The sequence below is a fragment of the Protopterus annectens genome, chromosome 4.part0 (genome assembly GCF_019279795.1).
Source record: "Protopterus annectens isolate FY-2018-M chromosome 4.part0, PAN1.0, whole genome shotgun sequence".
Classification (NCBI taxonomy): Eukaryota; Metazoa; Chordata; order Ceratodontiformes; family Protopteridae; genus Protopterus; species Protopterus annectens.
Window position 1 is genome coordinate 777392891 of NC_056733.1, and position 21104 is coordinate 777413994.

The window sequence follows — 21104 nt, forward strand, 5'->3', positions numbered from 1 at the left end:
CTGCAATACTAATAATTCCCCTGGCCCACTATTAAATGAGAGTGCTTCGGTGAACTCTAGCAGTGCAGTGGTGCGAGAACTTTAACTCATTACTTGCAAAGATTCGAGACTGAAAGATTTGCAGGTGACATGTTGTTTGTTGGATAACTTCCCCTTCAGTGACTACCTTTTCACATAGATCTGCTGGTAGCGGTAGTAGCCATGGATGTCTCCCTTCTGGAGGGGGCATTTTGAAGGGAGGATGATCCAAGGCACATGGTCTACCTTAGAGGCCAGTCTTCACATAAGTGTCTTGGAGATGAGGATGATCCTCCTAATGTCCTCCCTAAGAATATGATTTCCATATAGACAGACAACATGGCAGTTGTATGATGCATCAACCTTGTGTTGAGAGGCCATGAGAGTTTGGCAGTGGGTGATGTCTTCACATCTTTTTCTTTTAGCAACACACATCCTATGGTCTTCCCAGTGTTCTGGTGGACAAATTGAACAGGACTATCCTAATTCCTCACAAGTGGTCCCTCAATCCAGCAGTGGCAACTTTAATTTTTTGTTGCTGATACCAACCATGCTGCAGTTTATTTACATCCTACCTCAACAAAAGTTCAGCAGTTACTTTGCCCAGATCCCTCCACAGGGTTTATCACTTAGGGATGTTCTTGTGCACAACTGCTGCTGAGCCTGCTTTATGCTTTCTCCCCATTACCACTCATGAACAAATTAATTCCAAAAGCCAGACAGTGCAAGGCTAAAGTAATCCTCATTACCCGTTTTTGGCCCCAGCAAACATGGTTCCCCTTCCTGTGGCCTTACTAGTTCATCCCTCATTGGATGCTGCATCAGTATGCAGATCTTTCTCACCTGTCTAAATTGTTTCTGCTGGTCTAAACCACAATGAAGTTAACCACTTGGTTTCTCCATTCTGACCATACCCAGAGATGCCAGTCTTTCCAATATGAATGTTGAGATTATATCAGCTTCTCAGAAACCTGCTACAAAAAAGATGCATCACAGCAAACGGAAAAGCTGCTCTATTTGGGTCATGCCCAAGGATTTGGATCAGTTTTCTGCTCCCATTCTGTCTATCTTAGAATTCTTGTATGGATGCTTTCACAAAGGCTCTAGTTATTCTGTCATCAAAGTTCAAATGGCAGCAATTTTGATTTTTCACACTGTCTAAAGGACACTTCTACTTCTATAGCTTCCATGAATATCTCAAAAGCCTTCTTGAGAGGGAGATTTCTTTTATGCCCTCTCATTAGATTGCCCATTTCATGAGATATTGCTGTCATGCTCAAACTGTGACACAACCCCGCCCCCTTTGAGCCTGCGGCTACAGTAGATATCAAACACCTAACTTGGAAATCAATTTTCTTAGTGGCAGTCATGTCATCTGGATGAATTTTGGAATTACAGACACTTTCATGTAAACCTTCCAAATTGGTTTTCCATCTGGACAGGGATTTTCTCATAAATGATGCATTTTTCTTTCCAAAAGTGGCATCCAAGACAAACTTGAATCCATTTATACATTTACAAATATATTTCCCCAGATTCTCAAACAGAGGGGCAGACACCTTGCACATGCTTAGATGTTCATTGTCAATTCAGGTTTTATCTTCATTGGCCAAAGCAATTCAGGAAATACAATCAACTAGTTATTGCTTTCTCAAAATGCAAACTTGGTACAGCTGTTGTCAAAGTTTCACTCACACGATGGTTGTCAGACTGCATTTCCTTTGTTTGTAATAAGAAGGACTTGCCTTTAGAATTTAAACCAAAGGCCCATTCAACAAGGGCAATGGTCACCTCAACAGCTTTTTCTAAGAGACTTCCCATCAGTGACATTTGTGCAGCAGCTTGTTCCACAGTCCACACCTTTGTGTCTTATTATAAACTGGATGTACAATCCAGATCTCACTCTTCCTTTGGTTCCACCATCCTCAGGAATGTCCTATGATGTCACATAGAAGGACAGCTTGGGAATCTGTCCCATATGTTGAATTGGACAAAATATACAACACTGGATATGAAAGTTTTGTATTTACCACAATGATAGATCCATGTTGTCTGTTTTTCATCCGGATCAACCTCCCTCCCTCCTGCCTCCGTACCAAATTGATACAGCTGGATTTGAGATGACTGGGTGGACACTACTTTATATCCTGTTTGACTTTTTATCTTATCTCCTTTTCAGTTATTGGTTTCTATATTCTTATATGTGATCATAGTTACGTCTCGTACTATAAAGGGTAAACTCATTCTGCGGTACTAGATTGGAGTTCAGGGAATTATGGGTAGAGGAGGAGTCAGAGCCCTGGAACTGCTGAAGCTTTGAAATTGGTGCCAAGATCAGATCCAGCTGAATCCGACAACCCATATGTTGAACCGGACGAAAATCAAACTGCATGGATCTGTCATTCTGGTAAGTACTTAACATCCATTTCTATGTCAAGTCCTGCTCCACATCACATATTGAATGTAGTACTCTATTTTTTTTATTCTTCAAAGGATTTAAATAAAGTAGAGAAAGAACACCAAAACTTTATAAACAGAAAATTGTCAAGTCGCTACCCTGTAATGAGACACTTGCGTATCTCAATTTGCACTCCATTTGTTGTAGGTATTATAGAGAAGACCTAATTTGGGCCTGTAAGAGCTCTAAGGATGAAGTGTTTTGCACTTTACTAAGCATTAAGTTTTTGGAGTATATTCTAGGCACAAGAAAAACCTTCAGCATGGTAATAAATGGATATCATAACATCAAAAGACTTTTATTCCAGGTAAGAGTGGTTAGTTCCTGGGATAAGCTACCAGTTGCTTTAAGAGCTCCTGAATCATTAAAAGCATTTAAGAAGTACTTGTTGGTTTAAGGAGTGGGCCTACATGACCAGAGAAGCCAGACTGGGGCCCACAGATGACTACTCTTGAAACATTGAGAGAAGGCTTGCATATTTTTTAGCCCTTCTTGCTAATGCATTACTATTAAAAGAAGCACAGTGTTCACAGCTATCAGGAGTATAATTCTCTCCTAAACAGAAAAGCACTGAAGGTAGTAATCACTGGTGAAATTTGATTCCAATAAGAACACTTGAAAATGTGGCCTCAAGAACTCGCTTATACAGGAAATAACCTTACAAAGCAAAATGTTTATGCAGATGTGAAGAAGCATAAAATAAACCATACATACTTACTGATGACAATGATTTAGGCATATGAAATGATGTCTTGTAGGTGGCTTATAGGATTAAGGAGCTGTTAATGAGCTGTTTCATGTGTCCAGAGATACAAGGTTTGATTCCCTCAGCCTCCATTGTCTAACTGTGTGACTCTGACAAGTCAGTTAATCAGATATCACTCCCCGGCTGAGTGTGAAAAAGGTTTATTAAGGTCACTGCTCTATCCCAGAAAACAAACACAAATAAATCAGTAGATAAACTTACAGATCAAAGCTGATTGCTCAGTTGAGGCAGCAAAAAAGTGCCAATTTGGGTGCATGGTGTAGTGTGTGTAGGAGGACTTTTTCCTATTGCTGTGACATGAGATTTCAGATGTATACTCATAAAGTTGTGTGACTGCTTAGGAGGATTATAATCATTTTATGGGGCAAGGGAGAAGCAGATATTTGTGCGCTCCTTTTGTTTTAGTTGAAGCTATTTCCACTTCTCAGAAGAAACTGCAGAAGTAGACCTTTTCCCATTTCCTTCCAGACTGAGAGATAGTATACCTTTCATTCGTGAGCACCGAACTTCAGTTCGGTGAGTCTGTGTCATTGCCTTTATCACACGAATTTTCAGCTCAGTGAGTCTGTGCCATTGCCTTTGTCACACGTATTTTATTCAAATATAGCTAGTCTGTACCATTTTTCCAGCTGAAGATGGGATTGCAATGACTGGCATGCTGAGCAGTAGACCTTTTGTGCATATGTCACCTTAGCTGCAGTGCTTGGTATTGCTTGATGATCCTTGCATGTGGCTGACCCAGTGGTACCTGGTGTAGTCTTCTAGCCTTAGAATGAGCAGCCTTCCTACACCCAGAATGGATGATCAGCTATTGACCACTCACTTCTACAAGCCCCAACTGGCGTCTTCCTTGTTTGGATCATTAGTTTAGCCAAGGTTATCTTTTTTTTAAGTCACGCCGTTATCACCATGCACTACAGTAGGCTTAAGTTAGGTGTTTAGATAGTTTTGCCAAAATGGATTACTCCAAATTATGACCAAAGTCAGAGTGCCCCTTTTTGGTATTTAGCGGTGTCCCATCACCAAAATTTATGTCCGTAGAATTCCACTGCCTTTCACTAGAAGCTGTGCATTGAAGGCATTGCAAGAATCTTGGACCTTAAAATGAATAGGTAGTCATTTGTGTTATATGTGCTCGTTGATATTTCTGCTAGAGTCTGTTTTTCTGAATCATGTGTTCATTTTCTCAGTCTGTTTTCTACAGCTTTAAGGTTAAAAAAATAATTGGTGTTAAGGCAGAGCAGTTTTTAAATTGTTCTGTAGTTTCTCAATGTCATAATTGACATTTCTACATTTAAAATGTATTAATTTTTAGTTACCATTTTATTTTCCCATATAGAGCAGACATTTAATTTATGTTTTTATTTATATATTTTGTATTTGTTTGTTTTCTGGTGTAATACACTGATCACAAAAGACTATTTGCAGGTACAGTCCTTGTGAAAAGAATCACAACTATAAAATAGATGAAAACACTGCAGTAAATGCAATTGCAAATAGTTTGGTTGCTGATTAATTACCGTATTCCTTGTCCTGGACTGTTAGGCTTACCCGGTTCCATTGCTGAAGAATATAAAGATAAATGTTATCTACCCATATGTGGACAAGTGCTTCAAAAAGCAATGCATAGTACAGCAGTTTAGTCTTAGCCACTGCAATTCTTGGAGCTTTTCTCTCTAAGCTTCTCCTGAAAAAGGGCACCTGTGCCCATTCAGACTTTCCTGGTAAACAAATGTCAAAAAATATATTAAATTGATTGGTGGCATAGTTTTGCAGTGCTTGCTATCTCACAGCGCTTGGTTTTCTGATTTAGTTCCTTGCTTTGATTCCTTCTTTGTGGAGGATGCAGATCTACCCTGTATTCATATGTGTTTTAATTAGGAAATCCAGTTTCCTTTTCATATTCCAGAAAAATGAGTGTTGGTGAAGCGGTGCCATTGAAATCACCCCTAGGTATGTGTGTATGGGTGAGTGTATGAGTGTTTGTGTCGCCAGCTCCAGCAGTGGGCTGTTGTCTTATTTTTTGTCTCTGTTTGCCTGAGTAGTATCTGGATCTTTGCACTTCTGAACTGGATAAAGTGAGTACTGAAATGTAATGAATGAGTTCTACAGGTCTGCCTTGTAATCATGAGCATCAGATTAGGTTGCTTACTTTTCCATTGTTTTTTTTTTCATTTGTACCCGACCAAAATGTGATTGTTCTACGTTACCTCTGTGTGGTTTGTGTTTGAACTAACACTGGTGCTGCTAGCTAGTCTCCTGATGTTGATGCTTGGCATTGCACACTGCCAGGCTAACTATGGAAATAAACAAAGCTAACTGAGGTACTGTTGTCTTCTCTGTGCAGCTGAGATTGGAGACCTTCTGGAGCAGATAGTTGAAGAGATAACTGGATCCCTCTCAGGCCCAGCCAAAGACTTCTACCAGCGGGAGTTTGACTTTTTTAACAAGATCACCAATGTATCAGCTATTATCAAGTAAGCGGCTTTTTTTCTGGACATTTTGAGGAAATGTCATTATCTGGATATAAACTGTACAGGTATACACTGGTGGTTGTGTCCTGTCACCATCTTTTATCTAGTAATGAGTGACAGCTGCATGAATGAAGTTTTGAGATTTGCCTTATCTTATTTGATTTTTAATTCATTCACTGGCTTGCTATTCTTTGGTAAACTTTTTTTGTATTTAAATCGATTTAATAAACATTTTTAACAGTATAGTAATTTCAACCAGATTCATATAAAATATAAACTCAGCCTTATCAAATAAAATAAGGAAGGAAATAGTTCAGAAATGAGTTAACATAGAATGATTTTTAAGTAACTGTAAAAAGTCCATGTACCCAAATTAAGTAAAAAATCAGCAATATTTTTAACCATGCCAGTTCCCTGTTAGTGGTGCAGAGGCTAGTATTGCTGCCTCACAGTACTTTGCTCCTCGTTTCACTTCTCAGCTTAAGCGCTTCTTGTTTGGAGGCGGTACTTCCTGCCTGTCTCAGTGTTTTTAAGGTACTTCAGTTTTCTGTGCCACAGGTGACTCAGCAATCCTGTAACTTGTCTTTTGGTGTGTGTATGTGCACATGCATACTAAGTGAATGTATGTGGAGGTGTTTGTGTTTCCTGTGATTGGTTGGCACCCCATTCAAGATGAGATCTATACCTTGCTCCCAATGAATGTTGGGACAGTCTCTGGCTGCTCTGCAGCTGTGTAATGAATTATAAGTTAATGAGCAAACAAATGAATAAATTAGTGAATTTCTATCTAAAAATAACTCTTTAAACTTATAAATGTATGTTATTAAAAAACAATCAGAAGGTTATTGTGCCTGGAATGTAAAGAACCTGTAATTTCTGGTTATTACTTATAGTTAAAATTCTTTTGAGAAGGTAACTTGGGAACTATTTTAATAAATTATAGCAACTACTAATTTCTTTTTAGCAGGAGAGAGTGATTTGTACTTTTGAATGCTCTCTTTTAATAAAGTGAATAGTCTTCCTGTAATCCAGCCCTGCTCTGTGGTGTTATAGATGTTATTTATGACAGCACACATATTGCTGTCGTTGTAATTTACCCTACCTGCATTCATTCTGTGAATCATATAGTAAGCCATACTAGCTAATATTTTTAGTAAGTTGGCTGTGTTAGTTTGTCAAAAGGTGTGGTCAGTGTAGATGTAATTGAACGTGGCCTCTTCACGGGGGGGGGGGGGTGAAACATCTTTTGAGCTAGAGATTGAGTGCTGGTTCAGTTTGCTGCGGGACTGTGCCTGAGTTTGAGGAAAGATTAAATATGTGGATAAGTGTAATTTCTGTGTGATGCTTCCATGCGTAGGAAGTATGGATGGACTGAATTAGGGCTGTACTTTTTTGCATGTGTTTTCAGCAGCTTTGGTGGTCTATTTGAAAACAAAATGGAGGAAATAAGGTATTAGTTTGAGTGGAACTGTCAAGGATTAAACATTGCTTGGACATGATGTGTAAGAGGAAGGATAGTGGGTTTTGGATACTATAATGGATTGATTGGCAGGCATTGAGGGGATGCCTTGAAATATGTGTAGCAAAGTCATTTAGTACAGATGGATCCATACTGAGGTAGCTAATACTTTTGTTTGGGGTAACCTTATTCCATTGTCGATAGTGATTCCAGAGTAGTATTGGTACATGTGAACATCTTTCTTTATGGGGGGTGTAACCTTCTTTAAATGTAGTTTCATTAACATAGTTATCAACTGAAACAGCATTCATTCCGAGTGCTTTCTTTGAACTGTATTAAACAATTCTTCACGCTATTGACACAGCGCTTGCACCACTGTAATTCACTTTCCTGCATCATGTTTCTTTGCAGACATCAGCTCTTCATAATTGTTCATACAGTTGTCCAAGAGTGCCTGTGAATTTGTTTAAAGTGCATGAGGCACTACATTTGAAATCACTCTTACTGCAGGAACATTGTGTTAAGTTGTATCTTTCTGTTCTACCAGCATTTTGTATGGTTTTAAACTTTTGAAAAGTTTTTCATCAAATTTCTATCGGGATCATTGCCAAGAATAGAACCGCCTAAGCCCTAGTAGATAACTATGGCTTTGAACTCTTTAACATGATGATAGCGTGTGATAGCATGACTAATCAGTCTTAAGGGAACACTTGTCAAGCGTATTTTGCTTTACATTTTACTGCTAATTATGGAATCCTTTGTAAAATGTAATCCCAGAGGACAGTGCAAATTCAGCCATTATCTGAACCTGTTTAATTAGGTAAACACTACAGTATTTGTGCAGACTGAGAGAAAATAGTATTTAATTAGTTGCTATTATGTTGTAATAATATGTAGTGTTCCATTGCAATTAATTAACAACTACTTAGCACAAAAAATGTAACCTTATTTGCTGTAGTTGTGACAAGTACATTACTCTATTAACTGTGCATTAAAAGAATCTTGTTATGAACAAAAGAGTAAACTTGCTTCTGTTGTGTACTATGTGGTTTTGTTTATCTCAAGTAAGATGGCTTTTATTTCATTTTACTCAGTTTTTCTAGATGATTGTGAAAGTAAGATGAGAAGGTGTAATGGATAAGTAAATTAAGAAAATGAAGCAATATCAGGTTAAGCATTTAGTACTCTCAATATCAGGCTAACCTTTTAGTACTCTGTGTCTGCATTGCCTTGTGTTTATTATCACATTAGTGTTCATGCCTGACCCTACATTGGAAGAGACACTGCAGGCCTTGGTTTAACAAGTGCCTCATGGTGGCGCTACAGTACTTTTGCTTGTTTTGCTGTATGTACCTTATGCTGCAGAAAAAAGTAACATTCTCAGTGGCTTAGCGTATTAAGTTTGTTCTAATAGTCCAAGCAGCTGAGGGGTTGAATTCCACATTAGGCATGATATACCTTTGGGGCCAGGTTAGCATAATGGTTCAGATCTTTACCTCTCTGGTTACTGGCAAGGCTTGTAATGGTCTTCAGATAGCATAGCATTTTCCTTTGAAGCTCTGAACCTAAGTAAAAGCTTGGCTGTGGTGCAGTGGGTGTCACAACTCTCTGAATTATAGTGTGAAGAGAGGATGACCTTGGAAAGTGTATAAGTAATACTGTGCTGACAGTAGAGTACTTTATGATGCATCTTCTCCACAGGAGGACAGTCTTACTACAAACAGTCAGGTTTATGACGGGACAAAGCACACCATTTTCCTGCACACTAAAAGTTATTGTTCTCCATTTGATAGCAGTTACAGACCTAGTGGAGAGGAACCTTAAGGTGCTCTTCCTGCTGTTCAGTTACAAGAGATCTAGCTCTCTGAGACTTCTGTTGCCGAAGGCCCGATATCCAGCCCATATTCAGTAGCTCTTCACCCTCGATACCTTCTCACCTGAATATCAGGAAACTTGTCGTGTAATGTTCCACCTGTGGTCATGTTCAATATTTCCTTGCCACAGTTTGAGAAAGGAAGCTCTATTAATAATGTCAGTACTAAGCATCTGATGTCGGTCAGTTTGTCTATCTGTTCATTCTGGTTTCCAGAGTACAAATAAGTACCCATCTGGATAACTGTTGATGATGATGATGATCTGCCTATTTACTATGTAGTGCTTTTTGAACACTAGTTATTGCTGCAGTTTGTTGTACATTGCTAGCTGTACAGACATCAGGTTAGATGGCGGTATCTCATTTGACTAAAAATATTTTTTGTAATAAATTCCCCACAAAGACTTTCATAATCTGTGTTTATTTTGTTGGGCACAGAGCTTAATGTCACCTCTTGCCCCATGTTGTGCGAAGTTCATTCAGAAGGCCATGTAACGGATAGCAAACAAAAAAAAAAACACTCCAAGACTATTTAAATCAAAAAAGGGTAGATACCTTGTTTAGGGCTACCATGGCATCTGTCAGACAGCAGATGTGCTACCTGAAAGAATACAAATTGAAGTTCCTGTACAAGAGATGACATTGAGTGTGGATGGGCTGGCAATATACCAGTAGAGTCCCAAGGACCCTACCCTAGGGGGCCCCCACTGAAAGCAGGCTCTCTATGGCCCAGTGGACTTTCCTGGTTAATAAACTGCAAATAAGTAAATAAATATAGGTGATTGTTTCAGGTTTAGAAAGGCACTCATATGGATTGCCTCCTCTAGCCATGGTTATGCTCTTGCCATGTTTTAAAGGTTTTCAGTAGGATTATATTTGCAAAATTGTTGTCTGCACTTTACATGGTTGTAGCAGTTTCAGGATATCAGATTGGTACACTGGAGCAGTTTGTCTTCCTTCTGCAGTTATTGTGTCCATCTTTGATCCAAGAAAGCTTGAAAAGAATCCTAGCACTTTCATTTTAAACACCCATTGTTATAATCCCATGTCACCATGGAGCAGGTGTTACTAGGAGTTGTGCCATTGCCTGTTGTGATGATTGGTGTAGCACTTTCTCTGGCAGTGCCATACCCACTGTCATGTTGCATTGGAATCTCCTACCACAGTTTGAAATGGTCTTTCTAGGAATCCTTCTTCCAGTTCTTAGTATAACCTTAGTGTACAAAGTTTTCCCAATACTGAGTACCCTAGGCAATTTCCCTTCTTGACAAAACATTGTCATGTTTGCTATCTTCACATCATAGAAGATGTATCATTCTCATGAAGGTTTCTCACCAGAGAAACTTCAGTGATGAAGACTGAAGGAGGCCTATAGGTGTAGAGAACAGGGTGAGTCACCCCTTTCATCTGTCACTGAAAATGCTAACTAGAGAGGTTTCATTGATTGTCTTGTCAGTGAAACAGTGCTGTTGCACCAACTGTATCATCAGTTGGCCAGTAACAACTTAAATTTTGGAGGAATGGTCTCCCTTTGACATACTTTAACTTGATAATTTTTCACAACTCTCTTCTTTGTCAGCATGGTGATTGCAGGGGGTAATAACTTCTTAGTGCCTTTGTCTGATGCTTCTTCTTCTTCTGGCTTTTCCCGGTTAGGGGTCGCCACAGCGGATCACCTGTCCGCTCATGATTGGCAGTGGAGTTTTACAATGTCAAGTTGCCAGCCTGGTGCCCAGCCTTCCACAGAAGGCACACACACACACACACACACACACACACACACACACACACACACACACACACACACACACACGCCTAGGGCCAATTTAGAGTGTCCATTCCACCTAAACATATCTTTGGGATGTGGGAAGAAACCGGAGCACCTGGAGGAAACCCATGCGACCACAGGGAGGACATGCAGACTCTGCACAGAAGGCACCCCAGCCGAGGATTGAACCGGAGAACCTCTTGTTGTGAGGTGGCAATGCTAACTGCTGCACCACCGCGGCCACCCAATGCCTTTGTTTGATGCTGTGCAGCATATTTCTGCCGCTGCTTCTCGGAGTGCCTTTTGTAGAGCTGTTGAAAAGGTTTTCCCACCCTTTGAAAGTGTGACTAGGTAGTACTGAAAGGTACTGATATTTTTAACGTTTCATCTCTGGACTCCCTTTTTCCCAAACTGGAGTTATTGGAGCTTACAAGGCATTGCCTGAACTCACTCAGATGTTAGTCTTCCAGCCATGGTTATCACACTTAGCTCAGCAGTGGGATTATCCTGACCACTTTTCTGGGAACATAATGGAACTCTCATCTGCTCTTAATGAATGCAGTAATCCAAAGCTTAAAACACCACTGCTTGCTGACAGTTAATGAGGTGTTGCATTCCTGATTGCTGGCAAGCTGGGCAGCAGTTGACTAGAGCTCAGAGCAAAAAGAAGAATTAAATGTTAAAAAAATATTTTCAAATGAGCATGAAAAGAGCTTTTTTTTCATTTCTTGTGAAGTCATTTTGTCAAATGTACTCAGTCATGGCAATGAATACCACAAATTCTGTATCGCAGTTAAGTTACAGTAAAAGAAAATCACTGTGCAAATTGCCTTTCAAGCATTGTAGGCTTGAATGGGGCAAGGCAACCTACACAACTTGTGCAGCTGATGTAAATCAAAACAAAACTTAATCAGCACTGACCCTGGTGATGGCTGTTGGCTGTTTAGAACCTTAGGATGTCACCTCATTCATGTGTGGAACAACTATTCTAACATGCCAGTTATTGTATTCACTATTATCTTGAAGTTGGCTCAGCATGGTAACATGGCTTTTATGCTTTATCTTACTTTATTAAAAAACCTTTGTGAAAGTAATAAAGGCATGCAAGGTACATTTTGCTCTTTCCGGGTTGTTGTTGGGAAAGTACCTGTTAGTAGTAAGTACTAAAATGCGGTGTCCACATTAGTAACATTTAAGGAAATCTGCTGGAATGACCTTTTATTGAGTAGTAACCAACACAGAACAAACAATTAACATTTTATACTGTATTAACAACTGGATATGAAATGAAAACTCAGACCCTTGTCAGGGGATTGAACCAAGGTCCCCCCACGTTCTGTATGGTTGTCATAGCCATTGGACCAGAAAGAAATCACTGGACAGTTAGGTACCTGGTTTCCCAGTTCATGTGTAATACTCTGATGACTCTACCCTGATATGCTCAGCAAAAGTACTAATAAAACGTCAACACATACTCACTGATTATTCTCCTGTATTGAATCTTGGATAAGCAAATCTCAACTCCTACTAAACCCCAGTAAAACAAAATTAATATTATTTACTCCCAGACATCTCTCAAATTGAACAAAAGACATCCTTTACTGTCTTGTCTGACAATATTTTAAGATCGAACAAGTTCATCCGGCTAAACTCCTGGTTGTCATCATTGATGACCAGCTGAAATTTGATCAACACTTTAACCAAGCCATAAAGAAAACATGCCAGAAACTAGACTTTTATACAGAGTAAAATCTGTCCACACTAATGAAGCCAGAAAACATATAGCATGTGCTTATATACTGCCTTTTGTACTGTATGCTTCCCCCATTTTCAGTAACCTGCAAGCCACAGTGCCAGCTAATTTAAGACAGCACTATAACAAAACTACCAAATATGCCTCAAACAGTCACTACCAGTCACAGCGCTGACTGATCCATAGGGAACTGAATTAGCTGGAACTACCTCACAACCTATTTTTATCTCAGCTTGCTAATATACACAACATTGTGCAGAAACCAGACTATTGTCCAACCATAAATAAAATATATTAAACTGTATTCCCCTTTTTAATTTCTCCAAATTTATTCTCTTGGTTTAATTTCTCCAAGTCTTTTGGGTTTCTAATATAATGGGAATGGACCCCATTCCTAAGTCAAAATACGATTAGAGTTCATGAAGTTAGTATTGTTTCAGTCTGTGATGTTAGCCAAAAGTGCTCTTTGCAGCACTAGCAATGTACCCAGAACTGACTCCTGCAATTCATATGGAGTTACATGTATTGTTATCAAATTTGAATAGGACTAATTCTTTTCTATGAGATCCATTGCTCTTACTACTATTGGAACTGTCTGGAAGTCCTTCTTCCACACTGCCCTTGTTTCTGCTTACAAATCCTGATATTTTGTGCCTTTGTGTCTCTCTGTACATAAGCCACTGTAGTCACTGGATGTAGCAGTTTCAATGATCAATGCTACTTTGGTATTCTTTTCTTGGACTACTATATCTAGTTTTCTCGCATCTATTTTTTCAACTGTTGGTAATGAGTGGTCCCATGTGATATAATCTTCTTTCTCTGTAATGTTTTGTGGCTTATGTTTCCCATGTTTCTCAGTTACTTCAGTATTGTAATGTTTACACAATCCCAAATGCAAACGTCTTGCCACATTATTATGCCTTGTAGTATAAGCCTTTAGTCACTGGTATATCACACTTAGCTACAAGATGTGTGACTGTTTCAGCCTGTGTTTTACAGAACCTACATTTCTCCCACATGCTGAAAGGACTTTGTAAATCAACATGCATGTAGTCCGGGTCCCTATTAGAGCGACGAAAAATCAAAATCTGGAACGGCTTAGAAGTCGAAAATGCCATTTTCGTAATTGCTATTGTGAGATTGTGGTACAGTGAAGATCGGAAAATTTGCCCTTTCCTCACTGTTGTGCGATCTCAGAGTTGGAATATATACTTAGCGTGGGGTGTGTGGGGTGCAGCCCCCCACAATAGTGATTTCGATTTCCTGCATTTCCGCTCATGTGAGCATTCAAGATTTTGAAATTTCGTCTATATAATATAGACATTGTAGTCCACTATCCTGGACGGCCAATAATGACCTTTCATCTTTTGGTTTAAATTTGCCTCTCCTTTAAGCATTCCTGTGTCAGTACCTGATTTACATGAGGTTGTTCCAGGTGTTTTCTGTACTTGCAACTATTTGTATGCCTTTTCCACATTACTTGCCTTCTCATCTGTTCCTTCTCCTTATATTCTTTCATTTTTTTGGCACATTCGGTTGCTGCTTGATTTTGTCTACTTCTGGTTTGGTTTCCATTCCTGCTTGACACTGATATGCTTCTGCTAAACTAAGCAGGGAAGCCATCTTAACAGTGTTCTCATCATGTTTTAAAACTTTCACTATGTTTGGATCTGATGAGGTCAGCAGATATGTATGCAGCCCTACGTTTGCAGATCTATACTTGTAGTCATCTTTGAGAAGGCCTGTACTTCTTCAGAATAAGGAATATGTAATCTTGGTATACACTGATTTTATACATTATCTGATAACAGTGAAGCATTTTTCTTGTTTTCCTGTCCAACTGATCCAATACATTTTGGGGCCAGTCACCCCAAAACTGTAAGTTAGAACAGGAGAAGCAAATTGGTTTGTAGCTTAGACTTTGTTCCAAGATGTTAGGACTGTTTCCATTATTAATTTTAGTCTTATAAAATATTCATTACTGAGTTTTGATCACATTTGTTCATGTTTTATTTTCAGTCCTTCATCACTTCCTAGATATTTATTCACTCCCTCCTACTCAGGTTCCTTTATATAACATTCCTGTTCCAGACAGATATTTTCTATTTGCTGTAGCTTTCTTGCTTTAAATGTTACTTTTGCACATTTATGAAGAACAAATGACATTCGTATATCATCTGGGAACGATTTGACCACTTCTAATTATGCTTTCAGCTCCTAATCTGATGAATTATACACAGTTTTAAATTATCCAGAAAAAGATGGAACATATTTACACTTTGTTTTCTGGGAGCCAAATTGTAACCATGACCTAATCTGTTAAGTAGATAGCATAACAGATTAAGTGCAAGACACCCTGGAATATCCCCCTTTGAATTTTTATACCTCGGATAATCATTTTTCCTTTATCATGGCTTAGCTGCAGAGTGGTTTGCCATTGTTTATGGTCACTGTAATTGATCAATGTAGGGTGTACAGCTGTAAGTAGACTTTTATCCATGAATGTGGGATTATTCCCCTTTTTTACAGTTCTCCATTATGACTTTATTTAACAGTAATTGATCCTATGTTCCATAGGTCTTTCTTTTGTTACCCTTTTGTTCTATTGCCATGATTGAGTGTTCTTCTAAATCACTATAAACTCTGTCTGCATCAATTCCAGTATATAGTTTATACATCATCAGTAGGCAAGTTATTGCTCTATAGATTTTAGGATAGCTTGCAGGTTCACTCTTAAGAAGTAGTATAATTTTTCCTATTAACCAGTTTGTTACATGTTCAAGGTGCACAAGTAAGGGTCCTTACTCAGGGCTAAATCTTCATGTAAAGATGTTAATAGAGCTGATGTAATTTTCATTCATTCATTCCTCGACGAATGGGGTTCAGATCCGGTCCTTGGATCTGACTTGGCCACTTTCTCTAGATTCTAGGATGCAACTCTGGAGCTCCTCCCTTTCCTATAATGCACCTCACCACTGTATTACCTCAGATTTCAATTGGTGCCCTTCAAAATCGGACAGGATTGCGATTGCGCAAGTTCTTATTTAGGTTTATTTGTATTTATTTATTTTACATTTGTTAACCAGGGTAGTCCACTGGACACATGTCCATTTTCAGTGGAGGCCCGGGGAGAAAAGCTCCACAGACATCAATAATAAGTATTATAAAATACAAAAAGACCAAGTATACAAAGAAAAATACATACAAAATGCAGAGAGTATTAATTAATTGCAGTGTGTACATACTTAGGAGAAACTATTAGTAAGACAGAGAAATAATACGGTAATAGAATAACTCTTTTAAATGAGATAATAAAAATATCAAGATCGTTGCTGTAGAGATGTGTAAAACAACAGCCTCATAAATATTGTTAGTAAAGACCTGTAACATCAATCTATTTATATCGTATTCTATGTAATTTATACAGTCATTAAACATATCCGTACCATTCATCTTGAGGTGCATGAATAGAAAGGTGGAGGTGGGTTGAGTAGGGGAGGGTCTAGTCTTGTGAGATGTAGTTTTAGTGTTTTTTAAACTGTAAATTAAGTGATGGTAGTTATGTTACCGGGTAGAGCATTCTAGATTTTGGATGCATAATTACAAAAGAGGGCGTCGCCTGCAGTATTACTGCACTTAGTTACCGTGAGAATAAGTTTGTTACTGGAGCGAAGATTTGTGTTGTTGGTGTGGAGGTGAAGCAGGTTTTGTAATGCAGGGTATTTTTCTGGTTGATATAGGATTTTATGGGTCAGAGAGAGTTGGTTGTAATGTAGGAGTTGAGGAGGTTCCAACCAGTGGTGAGATCTAAGTAGGGAGTCAGAGGCAGATCTGGCGATTTTGTTGTAGCAGGAGTCAAGCTTAGCTAGGTCTGCTTTTCTAAGGTTGGTGAGAAAAGGTGAGACCGAGAAGGGTAGAAATAAGATGAGTGTAGGCTTTAGTAGCTTTTATTTGTTGCGTAAGGAATTGCCCATTTCTATAGAGTGTACCTAGTTTTTTGTGGAGTTTCCTGATGGTCTGGGAAATGTGAATATCAAACCTTAGATTATTAATCTCTATGCCCAGGAGTTTGGTATAATATGTGGGAGAGAGAGTTTTGTTACTGGACACAATATTAAAGGTAGAAGTTGATAAGGTGGACCTTGTGGATTTAAAATTTAGTAGCTTGGTTTTGGCAAGGTTTAGGATGAGTTGAATATTGGATAGCCATGTTTCAATAGAGAGGAAAGATTTCTGAGTTAATGTGTGAAGATCTTGTAGTGAGGAAGCTGCACAAATTAATGTAGAATCATCTGCGTATTAGATGACAGATGCATTAGGAGTGGGGGAATGATGTTTACTGGTACAGAAGGTGAAAAGCAGAGGGCCTAAAATAGAACCCTGTGGGACATCCAGAGAAACTGGAAGAAGGGAGGAGAGTTCTGGTTTCCACAGCACTGCTTCCTGACGACCAGCGAAATAGCTTTGGAACCAGGCTATGGAGGGACTAGAGAGTCCTAGTTTAGATAATTCTTTGATAAGAATGTCATGTCTAACCATATCAAATACCTTTAATAGGTCAAGAAAGGTGGCAGAAACAAATTTACCACTATTTCTATGAGAGTTTACTGTATTGGAGAAGGACAGTAAAGGCAGTGGTGGTACTATGGAAGAATCAAAAGCCATTCTGGGTGTTAGACAATAGTTTGTGTGTGTGCAAGTAGCCAATCATTTGGAAGCGTATGCACTTTTCAAGGATTTTTGATAAAGGGGTAGAATCACTATAGGTCGGTAGTTTGTAAGCTCTATGGAGTTACCACCTTTATGTAGGGGGATTATGCGTGATATTTTCCAGATTTCTGGGACAGTGGCTTCTGAAAGGGATCTGTTAATTAGAATGGCTATTGGGTAGGCCACTGCATCTGCAGCAGCTTTTAGATATTCTGGCAATTTATCAGTGGCTAGAGTAGTGGGCTAAACCTATCTAGAGTAGTATATGGGTTTAGTGAGTGAATAGATTTATATTTCCTTTCCTTCTCTCTTTTTCCTTATATAATAGTTATAGTATCCCCTTACCATTTTCCAAACCTTTTGGTTACCTATTTTTAGGTAAATCTTAACTATCATTGTTGATGGTTCATTTCCTTCCTTTACCTTGACTTAAGGTATTTCTGCACATACCATGTTGGTATTAAGGCCTTTCTTCTTTACCTACTTTCCTGTTTTAAAAAAAATTGTCTTGTGGATGCTTTATCTATTTTGCAGTATGGCTGATAAGCCTACTAGTTTCAAAAAGTGCACTTCCTGTGGGCATAAGATCCCCAACTCTGATGCTCACAGGGAGTGAGTGTATTGTCTGCGCCTGGCACACTTGGACACCTTCTGTTCCATTTGTGTGGTCTTTAGTGCTAGGACAATTGGCGACAGAAGGAATAAGTTGATTCTGAAAGGCCTCCTACTGGACTCTGCTACTTCTGCAGGTACTTCTTCTTCAGGTGCTCAAACCCCCTCTCAAAAATCTAAGGAGCTCAGGGAACACCAAAAATACTCACCTGCATGGTCTCCTCAGTCCACACCTTCTTCTGAGCCTCTCAAGAAGGTTTCCAAGAGCTCAGATCCAAAGTCTTTGGATCTGATGTCTGCTGTTGCCAAATCACCTTGGCTACATACTCCAAGATTTTCACTGGAGCCATTATCCCCAAAACTGAAGTCTCCTTTTCTTCAAGAGATGCCAAAAAGTTGTCCAGGCCACCATCCATTTCTTCCTCCGTTAGGTCCTCAAGAAATGTTTTTGAGTCCGAGGTAGATAGGATGATGAAAAAATTCCTCAGAACACATATTCAGATGGGGGTCCTGTCATCTTCATTTCCCATTGGATCTGTGAGCCTTAAACCTTCCTTGCAGCTGTGGTTGCACCTTCTGTGATCCAACCTGCTGTTTCGGTGGCTTGGACCTGAGATCCCCAAGAGTCAAAAACGTCAGATTAAAAAATTCTTCGATCTTCCACTTTGGTGACTTCCCTGATCTGATCAGCTCCTAGTTCTTTGGAACATGATAGTTCTTGGAGCCAAAGTGTCACTGTCAGATCTGAGGGGTTGGTCTCGACTCTGAAGCTTTCAGAGACATCACTCCCCCTCAGAGCTTTTGCACTGTACAGCTCAGCTCGGTTTCCTTCCTTGGAGTGGTGGGCCGGGGAGGGCCTTGGATTGTCTGCTCCAAGAGCCTCGGCTCCAGTAGGATTGTCCTCAGTTTTTCCTGGTCCTTTTGCCTTCAAGGTGGATTTTCTTGCACCCCGGAGTAGTTTTGACTCTTGCTCCTTTAGATCCATTTCCTGTTCCTTCTTTAGATCCTGCACCTAAGTCTTTTCATCCTACACTTTAGGGACAGCCAGTCCAGATGAGCTTCTAAGCTGTTCCCATCAGAGAGCTACCCGCTTCTTCCAACAGTCCCCACAGCATCCCACTGAGAAGGTTCGTCGGAAGAGGTTGTGCAAGAAGAGGCACTTAGATTCCCCTTTGTAATCCCTTACAGAAGACACCGATTTTGATGGAGAAGGGTTCCCTAGATCTCCACCTGAAGATATCTCATTTGGAGACATTGGAGTAATCTTAGAGATGCTACGTCAGAAAGGTGGTTGGATTTCCCAAGCCTCTTTCCAGAAGTAATTGATGGTCTTGGAAGCCTTTGGGTCTAGACTGTCTACGTCTTGGATTAACCTACCTGCGGATGAGTTATAGACCTTGTTTCCTACACAGCATGGAAGGAACCAGGCTCCATAGAACCAATCCCCAAACATTTGGACAAGATTTTGAGTTTGAGTGCTTCCCCTGACAGACAACACTGGACCATGGGAATCCCTGTTGATGCCATTGTTGTTTCGGCAGCCGCTAACAAGGAGCTGACTGAAAAGAGCTCCTCTGGCCATTCTCTAATAGGGAGTCTAAGGCATTGGACAGGTTTGGGAAATGAGTGTATGCATCAGTGATCTTTGCCTTACTGTCGCTGAATTATTTGGCACAATTCACTAGGTTACAGAGGGACTTAGTCAATGAACTCTCTAACTCTACTCCTGGGTCTATGTCTGCAGTTGAACAGAAATCCTTTTCCTATTGACTGGCCACCCTGGAATCCATATCCAGCGCATCTGTGTGGTTAATCTGACATGCAGCTGAAGTTTCCTCATGAGCTGCCGTTTCAGGCATAGCCATTAATTGACATGCCTGAATGCAGTTGTGCAATTTCGCAGAGCCCATCAAGATGTCATTCATCAATGCTCCTTTTAATGGATTTTTCTTTTTTGGGCCAACAGTTAGAGACACTGTCCCGCAGTGAGAAGGATGGAAATACCTTGTCTGCCATGGGTATCCACTTTTCTACCCCGCAGAGACCCTTTTTAGGAATCAACACGGTGGTAAAAAGATGTGGTTCTGGAAATCTCAAGGACCTTTCCAAGAATCACATGGAGACTTTTCCCCCAGAGGCAGACAGGGAAATAGCTACAATGGAAGACACTGTCCATGCAGAGGAGGGGGCCTGCGAAATCAAGGGAATTGAGATTCTTTCTCTGACAGATCCTTTCAGCTCTCCAGAAAGGTTGCCCGACTGTCCCTCTCTAGAGGCAGTCTGGGGCACTTGTTCTTGCACCTAAATGCCTGGATAGCCATCACAAAAGATTTATGGGTGCAAAGGATCATATCCAGAGGATATTTTATTCCCTTTTTACAAGTTTCCCAAAGGAAAAGAAAATGTCTCCCCGATGTTCCACATAATCAGTGGGAGTTAGCATTACTACAGATTCAAAAGCTGCTGGACAAGAGTCATCCAAGAGTTTTATCCAGACCAAACAGGATCCGGAATTTACTCAAGATTCTTTTTAGTGCCAAAGCAAACAGGGAATCTGAGACCTATTTTGGTTCTCAGTTAAATGAACCAGTTTGTAAAGAATTCCAAATTCCGAATGGTCATGGTTCAGTCTGTTCTGCCTCTCCTGCATTAGGATGACTGGATGTGCCTTCTCGATCTTCAAGATGCGTACTATCACATCAGATTAACAGATGCTCTCGAAGATACCTATATTTCTGTCTGGGAGCTAGTCATTACCAGTTCAGAGCCCTGCCCTTCGGTCTCACCATAGCCCCAAGAATGTTCACCAAATGCATGGCAGTGGTAGCAGCTCATCTAAGACCGTGCATATTCAGTGTGTTTCCTTAGACTACTGGATCCTTACCGCACCGACGAGGCATCTTCTGGAAACAGACAGGGATTACTTACTACAGTTACCTCAGTTTCTGGGAATTACGATCAATCTAGCCAAGTCAAAACTTCAACCATTTCAAGTGTTGGAGTTTGTAGGGGCTCATCTAGATACAGTCAATTGTCTAGCTCTTCTGTCTCAAAACAGAGTTCTTACTTTGAAATCGCATGTCAGACAGGTTCTTTCTAATCCTTCTCTCCTAGCAAAAATGGAACTCAAAGCCCTAGAGTCAATGGCTGCTGCAATAACATTAATACCCACTACTCATTTTCATATGAGAATTCTTCAATGGACAATAGAAG

At 39.8% G+C, this 21104-nt stretch overlaps 1 protein-coding gene across 1 annotated transcript in view; it reads left to right on the forward strand.

Annotated features, from left to right (window-relative positions):
- PI4KA (phosphatidylinositol 4-kinase alpha) overlaps nucleotides 1-21104 on the forward strand; it is a gene marked incomplete at its 5' end in the record, with an annotated part of 2160482 nt that overhangs the window by 1898710 nt on the left and 240668 nt on the right. The window contains 1 exon segment of the mRNA XM_044068731.1: nucleotides 5590-5719. Coding sequence (XP_043924666.1) covers nucleotides 5590-5719 — 130 coding nt within the window.